Below are 7,500 nucleotides of genomic sequence, written 5' to 3' on the forward strand. Positions count from 1 at the left end.
AGAGCGAGAGATAGATAGAAATAGAGAGAGAGAGAGAGGGGGGGGAAGAGAAAAAGATAGAAAGGCAAAGGCAAGGGCAGAGAGAGAAAGTCCCGATCAACTGAGATTCCCACTCAAATAGACAGGATGATGATATATTGATATCATATGTATAATGCTTATGTAACCCCCCACCCCTGCCACACATGCACACGGGAGGGAAATAGCTATAGATCACGAGCCTAACACGTGGTCCAAGACTATGTTGAATCACACATCTTATGCCTTTGGATTTGACTTTCAAGAGCCAAACCAGAGCACACAGGGCTTCTTTTTACGAGCAGACATAATTTGTGAAAGGAACCTAACGGGACTTCCATGCCCCTTCCGATTGCCAACAACAGATCCCACGAAGCTGACACACCTCTCTTTCTTTTTTCGTGTTTCTTTAAAAAGATTCTGAAAGGGTCATGTTAGGTCGAGGACCCCCCCAAACCGGAGACCCCTTGACCCACCTCCATCATTCTCTGGTGAACAAAAATATCTGATAAGGGTGTCTGTAACCAGACACTTAAGTTTCTCATTGCTTTTGATGCTAGCTAGACAAGTTCTGGCCACCCGGTAAAAAGACTTTCTTAAGTTAAAAAAAAAGATTCCTCGCTTGGCGAAAGGGCTGAACCTATGTAGGTTTTTTCACTGCTTTTGACAATCTATATTCTTGTGTTGATTACCTCCAGGAGATCTCATTCAGCTGAAAACAAAACCCGCTTCAGTGACAGTGTTAAGTTCTAGAAGGTTTCAGTTGTAGACATATATTCTAGTATCACCATCGTCCCATCAAAGATTTCTTAAAGCCGCACGTTGCCTTTGCACTACCCCTACATATCAATCAACCTAATTTGATCTAATCTAACTTAATCTACTCTAATATTTTTCTTGTACCTCTTTCATCATGACACCCTGACTCTTGCTCTTTCATAGTCACAATCACTCACACTCTCTTTCATTCTCACTCCCCACTCCTCACTCTCAGTCCTCAATATCACTCCTCACTCTCACTCCTCAATATCACTCCTCACTCTCACTCCTCAATATCACTCCTCACTCTCACTCCTCACTCTCAATATCACCCATCACTCTCAGTCCTCAATATCACCCGTCACTCTCACTTTTCAATATCATTCCTCACTCTCACTCCTCAATATCACGCCTCACTCTCACTCCTCAATATCACCCGTCACTCTCACTCCTCAATATCACCTGTCACTCTCACTCCTCACTCTCACTCCTCACTCCTCAGTCTCACTCTCACTCCTCACTCTCACTCCTATTCTCACTCTTATTCTCACTCTCACTTTCAATCTTATTCTCACTCTCACCCTCACTCCCACTCCCACTCCCACTCCCACCCCCACTCTCACTCTCACTCTCATTCCCACTTCCACTTCTATTCTCACTCATTCTTCCTCTCACTCACTCTTACTCTTCTCACTACATCTCCTCACTACGCACCTCTTCTCACTCTTTCCACTTCTCTCTCACTCTCTCAACCTTTCGCTCCCGCTCTCTCTTCCCTCAATCTCCTCTCCTGACTCCTCACTTTCTTACACTCCTTATCTCACTTTCTTGCTCACTCATTCTCGTGTACAGACACTTATTCTAATCATCTGTTGTTGTTGTTTTTTTCATAGGTCTTCCTGATCCTCTGCCTCATCGGCGTCGCTCTTGCCAGTCCTGTTGCCCAGCGTCTTCAAGATGAGGAAGAATTCGTAAGTAATATATTCTTTATTTTCAGTACCGAGGGACTTGGACTGGTGTTGAAATATACTAAATTCGTATGTTCATTGATTCTTTTGATATAATTCTATTTTTTATTTATTTATCATTTTTCTAACGTACTGACGCGATCGTGTTCACTGTTAAGGTTCTGAAACTTACTTCTCTGAAATTAATCGAGAATTCAGTGAAACAAACGTGGAATTTTGTAATAGGAGAAAAGAGTGATGTACAAGAGTTTCATAAGTTACTAATAGATCAAAAGTTCCTAACTCACCCTTAACCACTTCCCTCTTCACTCTTCCTTCAGGACTCCCCTGACCCTTACGAGTTCCACTCAGAGGTAATCAGTGACGAGTACACGAACTACCAGTCCCACTCAGCTAAACAGGACGAGAACGGCGTTGTGAATGGACAGTGGAGCTACGTGGCCCCCAACGGCATCCGCTACACCTACACTTACTACGCCGACGCAGAAACCGGATTCCAGGTGAGTGGGAGAAGAAGAAAGAAGAGAAAGGGGCGACGAAGATAAGGAGACGGGAAAAAGAGAAATAAATGGATGGAGGGGGGAAGTATCAGAAGGGGGAAGGAGGAAGAAAGAAGAGAAAGGGGTGACGAAGATAAGGAGACGGGAAAAAAGAGAAACAAACGGATTCGGAGGGGGAGGAGTATCACAAGGGGAGACAGAAAGAGACAAGGAGGAAGGTGAAAAGAGAGAACGAGAAAAAGAGAGCAGAAAGGGCGAACAGGTGTGGAGGACAAAAGGAATAGGAGAGAAATGACAGGGAGGGTGGGAAACGGAGAGAAAAAGACATGAATTAGAAGATCGAGAGAGGGGAGGAAGGGACAGTAAGAGGAAGATGAGGAAAAGGGAAGAGAGGGCAGACTAAATGAGGTAGTAGAAGAATTCCAGGACAAAGTTGACAAGGAAGATTACAGAGAGCAACAGCGGGGCTAGCTACAGTCAAGGAGAAGGTAAGAAAGAAGAGCAGAGCAAGACCAGAGTACTGTCTGCTCACATAAAAAGGATCAAAGTATAAAAGAAAAGGGAATATTGTACCCACGTGATGAAGAAAGTGGTGCTTTCTTGTTCATAGCCTTGATGGACATCTAAGCGGGAATATACTCAGAAAAGGATTTTCATCTCTCTTGAATATGCTCAACTTTTCCAGTAACAGCAAAGGAGAAAAAATGTGCATCCTCAGATAAACTTGATTGATTGTAACAATATCTACCTCTTCAGAATGAAAAATATCACTCAGAAATTTAATAAAATTACCGAGCTTCGGTGAGGCAGGATTTTAAGAGTAGATCTCTAGTGGGTAGGGGTTAAACTCACTACAACTAATATCTTAATCTCAAAAAAGGTAGATCTCTAGTTGATAAGGGTTAAACTCACTACAACTAATATCTTAATCAAAAAAGGATAGTTGATATGGATTAAACTCACTACAATTAATATTTTAATGAAAAAAGGATAGAACTCTAGTTGATATGGATTAAACTCACTACAACTAATATCTTAATCCCAAAAGGGTACATCTCTAGTTGATAGGGGTTAAACTCACTACAACTAATATCTTAATCCCAAAAAGGGTAGATCTCTAGTTGAAACGGATTAAACTCACTACAACTAATACCTTAATCCTAAAAGAGTAGATCTCTAGTTGAAACGAATTAAACTCACTACAACTAATATCTTAATCCAAAAAGAGTAGATCTCTAGCTGATATAGATTAAACTCACTACAAATAATATCTTAATCCCAAAAGGTTAGTTTGCTTTGGCTGAAACCTCTTATTTTCTCATCTTCAGGTGGACATCCAGGAGGAACAGACTGGCATCGAGATTGTTCAGCCCCCACACCTCCGCCCCGAAAATCAATAAACTCTTCGTTAAATGTAATGTCCTTCGTCTTTATGTTGAGCATGTTGGTTATCGAAATAAACATAAGTCTCACAAAACAAGAATCTATTTACCTAACAAGTCATAAAGAAAACACCTGCACCACACACAGGTCAAGATCAAAGAGAAAATGCACACTTTTTTGTCAAGCAAATTGCCATAAAAAATTTGAAGTTAATGCGCAAAAACCAATCACACACAAACGTGCTGTACTAATATTATTTACATAAATATATATATTGAACACATACACGGAAGCATACATCCATGTTCACTTGCATTTGTTATGGAAATCTATATAAGATGGTATTTTTATGTACATCTGTGTATGCGTGTATGTGTGCGTGTGCGTGTGTGTGTGTGTGTGTGTGTGTGTGTGTGTGTGTGTGTGTGTGTGTGTGTGTGTGTGTGTGTGTGTGTGTGTGTGTGTGTGTGTGAAAGTGAGAGAAAGAGAGTGTGTGTGTGTGTGTGTGTGTGTGTGTGTGTGTGTGTGTGTGTGTGTGTGTGTGTGTGTGTGTGTGTGTGTGTGTGTGTGTGTGTGTGTGTGTGTGTGTGTGTGTGTGTGTGTGTGTGTGTGTGTGTGTGTGTGTGTGTGTGTGTGTGTGTGTGTGTGTGTGTGTGTGTGTGTGTGTGTGTCTGTGTGTGTATGTGTGTGTCTGTGTGTGTATGTGTGTGTCTGTGTGTCTGTGTGTCTGTGTGTGTGTGTGTGCGCGCACACGGGCGTGTGTCCGTTGTGCGCGCGTGTGTGTATGTACATGTGCGTATGCGTGTATCCTCGTGTATGCTTGCTCGCGTGGACACACTAATCCAACGATGATTAGCCAGACACCATAGTTAACTTCCTTTTCCTTCCACAGGTTGTTAATGCGAGAGGAGATGAGCTGGCCCAGGGGTTCCTCGACGAAGGCGCACCCAGGGCCTCTGAAGGAGCACAATCGAGTAACCCAACGACATCTCCTACCAGCCCAAAAAAAGCTGAGGAGATCCGAAATTTAAACGACAAAAGATTTCGTAGATTGTTCCCCTATATAGGTGTAGACATCGTTGTGTTTTGAAAGAAGTTGTTTCATTTTTTATTTCTTATGTTTCATTATTATCTAGTTTGGTTTTCATTATGCATGTCGATATAGTTCATTCGGGTGTTTATATATATGTATATGTACAGTATATGTATATACGTATTCCCTTCATGTCACCCTGCGTGCTTGCATGTGTATATTCGCATTTATCCCTAAAGTGTGTTTGAGATCATTTGGTCATCCTGTCACAACTGATTTTCATTGTCACTTATGAAAACCACTCTGTAACCAATCCTGTTCTCTCTACTTTGTCTCTCTCTCTCTCTCTGCTTTGCATCTCTCTAACCAGATCTTTCTTACTCCTCACGCACTCCCTCATCCTCTTCTCTCAACTCCCTCCCTTATTCCTTTAGCCTCTACCTCTTCTTTCCTTCTTTTTCTTTTCCCCATCTTCTTCTCCTCCTTATTCTTCTCTTCACTCTTTTTCCATTCCCTATTTTTCATCTCTCTTCTTTTTTATTTTTCTCAACTTTCGCCCCTTCTCCTCCTCCCCTTCTTACCTTTCTCATTTTTTTTACTTTCTCTGCCTTCTCCTCTCTCCTTCTTATTACTCCTCTTCTTGCCCTCCTTCCTCTTCTTCCCTTCTCGTTCTTCCCAGTTTCCTTCTTGTCCTATTTTCATTCTTCCCCCTCCTCTTTTTCCCTTTCTTCTTCTTGTCTTCTTTCTCCTTATTCTCCCCTTTCTCCTTGCCTTCCTTCCTTCTTCTCCTGTTTCTCCTTGCCCCTCTTCCCCTTCCTTACCCCTTCTCTTTTTCCCTTTCTTCTCCTTGTCTCCTTTCTCCTTATTCCCCACTTTCTCCTTGCCTTCCTTCCTTCTTCTCCTGTTTCTCCTTGCCCCTCTTCTCCTTCCTTGCCCCTTCTCTTTTTCCCTTTCTTCTCCTTGCCTTCCTTCCTTCTTCTCCTGTTTCTCCTTGCCCCTCTTCTCCTTCATTCCCTCTTCTCCTTTTTGTTCTCTTCATTTCTACCCCCTTCTTCTTCTCCTTCTCCCCGTCTTCTTCTTACCACATCTTGTTTCTCTCGGCCTCCTTTTTCTCCCCTTCGTCTCTCCCACTTCCTTCTCCATTTTCTACGTCTCTCATCTTCTTTTGTCCCTTCTTCCCTCACTCTAATTCTTTTTACTCTTCTTTCCAGCTCTTTTTCTCTCCTAAACCCTTCTCCCTCTTTTTCGCTCCTCCCTCTCCCACTTTTATTTATATAATTCATTCTTAAATTCCTTTTCTTCTCTTCCTTCATTTTTTTTTTTTTTTACTTTTTTCTCCATTTCCTGTCTTTTCCTTCACTCCTTTTATTCTTTTTCTCTTCTTTTCCTCCCCTTCACTCTTCTTCTTCCCGTGCTTTTCATCTCTATTCTCTCCATTCTTATTTTCTTAATCTCTTTCTTCTTCCACTTCTTCCTTTTCTTTCTCCACCTTGTTTCCTCTCTATTTTCTCTCTTTCTTCCCTTCCTCTATATCACCAAATTATTTTTTTTCCTTGACCTCCTCATATCTTTCCGTCTCTTCTTCCTTCAAACTTCAAACTTCAAATAGTTCACCTAAATTTGACCACTTTTCTTTTTTCTACTTTTGTTTAATGAACATGACCTAATGTTCAGTCGCCTCCTAAGTCGTACATTTTTCAAAGATTCAATCTCATTTCTTTATTTCCTGATTCTTAGTCATCCGTTGACAATTGTAGACTCCTCATCCTCTTCACTTTCTCTTTAGTCTCTGGTTCTTATGGTCTTCACCTTCCAGAAACTCATGTTGTTTCTAGTCTTCAACTTACTTATAAGTCCTTACATATCTTTATACAATTTTCCATATCTTGTTTTTTTTCTTCTTAGTTCAGCCTCCTACTTATTTTCAAAGTCGAAATGTACTGTAGATTTCAGTAAACGAGGAAAATGTAACGGTCTGTGACTCCGGGAAACCGAGGTACAAGTGAATGACGAAAGGTCCTCAATAGGTCGTAATTGTTCTACCTGGCATGGAGGATAATTGACCAATTGCGCTCCTTCTTCACCTCGTGGGACTGCATCCGTCCCTACCTTCTTTCTTCTCTTGGTTATTAAGTGATCCCACATGTGCCATTATATAAGATAAGCTCCTCTAATTCACTTTATAATCATACTTTATTCGTCCTGTTGGGACAGTCACTTCACGACTTCTGAACAGTGGTGCCTTCATGATACACGAGCTTCCTCGATCCTTGTTCTTCAACATTGCTATCTTCTGTCTATCACACGCTATCTTCTTCCACTTTACTTAGTCTCTCTTCCATATATTTTCATTCATTCTTTGCTCTCCACTTGTTAATCAATATTCATTGTGATTATCCTAGTTTCTATTGAAACTTATTCCTTGAGTCTATCATCTGTTCTACCCATCGTTCATAAACAACTCCCTCTTTATTCTGCTGTTCCTAATATTCACTCCCATTCCAAATACTTCTTTTATTTCACCATACTGCTTTAAGTTCCTTTTCCTCTTCATTTCATTGACAAAAACTTTGCTTTGATCCTTTCAGTACAAGCGATTAGTTTGATGATTTTCCTCTAGCTAACGCCAGATGAATTTATCTAACTTTATAGAAACCATTCTACTGCAAAGGGTTAAAGTAACTGCTATATTTAGTGTTAGCTAAGTCAGCTTGGTCGATAGTCACTATCCTAAGCAAAATGAACGATTGAACGCCTTATCTACTATACATATCCGGTTCTGAAACCGTTCATCAAAAATTGGTGTTCCAGTATCACGATTCGGCAACAGAAAACGTTG

The 7,500-nt window shown here is 41.0% G+C and overlaps 1 protein-coding gene across 2 annotated transcripts in view; it reads left to right on the forward strand.

Annotated features, from left to right (window-relative positions):
* The window catches only part of LOC143020114 (larval cuticle protein 9-like), an 8,661-nt gene that overhangs the window by 1,041 nt on the left and 120 nt on the right, over positions 1–7,500 (forward strand). Inside the window, exons 2-5 of one of the 2 annotated variants that reach the window (XM_076176273.1) lie at positions 1,671–1,748; positions 2,066–2,245; positions 3,574–3,659; positions 4,521–7,500. The exon at positions 4,521–7,500 is cut by the window's right edge and continues 120 nt beyond it. In XM_076176273.1, coding sequence (XP_076032388.1) covers positions 1,671–1,748; positions 2,066–2,245; positions 3,574–3,645 — 330 coding nt within the window. In that variant the 3' untranslated portion in view covers positions 3,646–3,659; positions 4,521–7,500. Of the gene's footprint in view, positions 1–1,670; positions 1,749–2,065; positions 2,246–3,573; positions 3,707–4,520 lie in introns of those variants that run through there. The other variant, XM_076176272.1, reaches the window with a different exon arrangement.

This window comes from Oratosquilla oratoria, chromosome 39 (assembly GCF_046742065.1).
Source record: "Oratosquilla oratoria isolate Oo_2021 chromosome 39, ASM4674206v1, whole genome shotgun sequence".
Classification (NCBI taxonomy): domain Eukaryota; kingdom Metazoa; phylum Arthropoda; class Malacostraca; order Stomatopoda; family Squillidae; genus Oratosquilla; species Oratosquilla oratoria.